Below are 2,591 nucleotides of genomic sequence, written 5' to 3' on the forward strand. Positions count from 1 at the left end.
AAAAAAAAAAAAAAACTTTCTCGTTACTAGTCCAATAATTAAGCATAACTAGATTTCTTCCGAAGACTATATACTGAGCTTGTAGGATCTAGAAAATTCCAGATTTCACAAAATATCACAAGTAATGTCTCGTCTCGGGCCATATATTACTTCTAGTTGTAATGAAATAAATATACAGAATATGTATACATACGAGGATGTTCACGATTATAAGTTGTCATAACATGTTCTATCCAAATGAACACATTTTATGTTAAGGTAAATCATGATAGGCTCCTAAATATCATCGACATTAAACATTTTGGGCATTCTAAATACATTACTTCGACTTTTATAAAGATCTCTCTCTCTCTCTCTCCTTTGCCCTTATCCCCCACCAGAGAGACAATTACACCGTCGTGCAAGCTCTCACATCTCCCACGGCTACGTATAGAAAAGGATTTTAAGTAACTTTTCTGAAGGTTTTCACGATAATCAAAACAACTGTCATATAAAGGTAGTACTGCTCATGCTAAACCCATCAAAAAGAGTTGGTGCCAACTACCTTCCACAACGGTCAAAATAGTTGTTGTGCAATCTTTTAAGCTATGGCTTTTCAGACTATTTTTAAACCGTTCTGTAACCACTTTTTGTAACTGACACATCTCATGTGGGTAGGAATAAGAATCCAATTTTTATCCGTATTTTTCAACAACAGATTTACTCAAAATTGTGACATTATTTATAAGGCACAGCTTGTTTTTTTTTTTTTTGAGGGAGAAGAAAGCTTCATTAACCAGCAACAGGAGGGGGAAAATCCCCGATATTACAACCAGTTAGCCACTCAGGGCAAGAGTTAAGAGAACAATCCAAAATTACACGGTTAAGACGATTTTTTGCAACCCGATGGGCAGCAGTGTTACACCGCCGGGGAATCCAGGAGCAGATCGTCGGAGTAGAGGAGATCCGGAGCTCGGTGCAAATGTCAGCGACAATGGGTCCTTGGAGGCCGAGAGTCTGGGAGTTCCCGACCAGTTGGACTGCTCGAAGGCAGTCCGATTCCACCGCAGTGATTTGCCAGCCGTTCTCGCGCACAAAGCGGAGACCTTCCCGGATCGCACGGCACTCCGCCATCAACGCCGAATCCACGCCAAAAACTTCCAACGCCAAAACCCCCACCACCCCACCTAGGTGGTCACGGACCACAGCTCCAATCGCAGCCCGGAGCGAGTCGACGTCCCAAGCCGCATCGACATTTAACTTCAGCAGCCCCGCACATGGTCTCTCCCAAGACATCGAAGAGGACACAGTAGGACCTGGTCTCGGATCAAGCTTGGCTGCGACGGACTTAAAACTCGAGAGCCAATTCGCCGTATCGGTAACCCACGCGTCGGGGCTTTTCACCACGTTCTCAAACATACGCAGATTTCTGTCCGACCACGTAGCCCAGACCAACCCGCAAAACAACTCAAGGTCTGTCGTCGAGAGGCACCGGAGGGCACGGAGGCAAACTTCCTTGAAAGGAAGCTCACCGGTCTTCTCCACCCACTTCCCTAAGGACGATCCCTCCCAAATCGCTTTAGCTCGCTCGCAAGACCACTTAGTATGGAGCACATCCTCCGGGAACGTTCCACAAAACACAAAGAAAGGGAGGCACGGAATCCCTTTTCGCCTGACATTCCCCATAAGGCACAGCTTGTTTTGTTGCTCATATTCTTTGGAGATATTCTCGATTTTTGGTTCCGTGATATATCATTTTTATATTACTATTATTTTATGTTCATATCAAATTGAATTATTAAATTCTGAGAATGTCGTCTACATGATTTTGATTATAATTTGTTATTACGTCATGTGTTGTCTTATTTTTTACAGCAAGTTGTTAAGGGAAGATGTCGATCATCATGCTTCAGGATAGTAGAGACATCTTTCTCTTTGTTTCTGGCAAGTTTCTTGTTTTACCAGGTCGTATCGCTGAAGACTTTCCTTGATGATCTTCACGCCTTTATGGGTAAGGAAACCCTAGTTTGACCTCCAGACTTGTATGACTGCTATAAAAACCGAGTGCCACCCCTTTAGTAGTTCTTGACGCTTTATCAAAATACTTAGGGTTCCTAGACGTGCATGACTGGCGGACTGGGAGACTATTTGTTTTGTTAAGAGTGGTGTAATTCTACAAACACTATTTCAGGAGTCTGAGTGTTTGTGAGATTGAGTTTGTGATTGCGTGATTGAAGTCTTCACGTGCGCTGAGATTGAAGCTGACCAAGCATCGGGACGTGCTTGAAGAGTGGAATTGAGAGTGGTCTCAAATTCAGGGGGAGTGCATGTTTTGGTAATCACTTGTAGTAATAGTTTCTAGGGCATTGATATTTGTATTGTTCATATAAGTCCTTCTTTGTACTATTAACTACTTGATAGTGAAATTCTTTCCACTAGCTGTGAGTCCTCAGACGTAGGTGACATTGCACCGAACTGAGTAACCATATCGTGTGTCTTTACTTTTACGCACTACTTTGTTCATTATCCATTATCTGTGTTAAAGCAAGTTGTCAGAAATATTACTGTTTCATTGTGTGTGAAATCTTGTCTTTCACTCTAAACAGAATTTC

General features: G+C 42.6%; 1 protein-coding gene across 1 annotated transcript; it reads right to left on the bottom strand.

The window, feature by feature from the left end:
• Window positions 1–771: 771 nt before the first annotated feature.
• LOC149398527 (uncharacterized) lies at window positions 772–1,665 on the bottom strand. Its single transcript, XM_089614611.1, has one exon. It carries the CDS (start codon window positions 1,663–1,665, stop codon window positions 772–774), a length of 894 nt encoding a protein of 297 aa, XP_089470737.1.
• Between the last annotated feature and the right edge of the window lie 926 nt (window positions 1,666–2,591).

Source organism: Urtica dioica, chromosome 5 (genome assembly GCF_054948205.1).
Source record: "Urtica dioica subsp. dioica isolate 48M chromosome 5, U.dioica_male_clone48M_v1_H2, whole genome shotgun sequence".
NCBI lineage: Eukaryota > Viridiplantae > Streptophyta > Magnoliopsida > Rosales > Urticaceae > Urtica > Urtica dioica.

Excerpts from the sequence above, each read along its gene's own strand:
- LOC149398527 (XM_089614611.1), bottom strand. The coding sequence starts at position 1,665 with ATGGGGAATGTCAGGCGAAAAGGGATTCCGTGCCTCCCTTTCTTTGTG.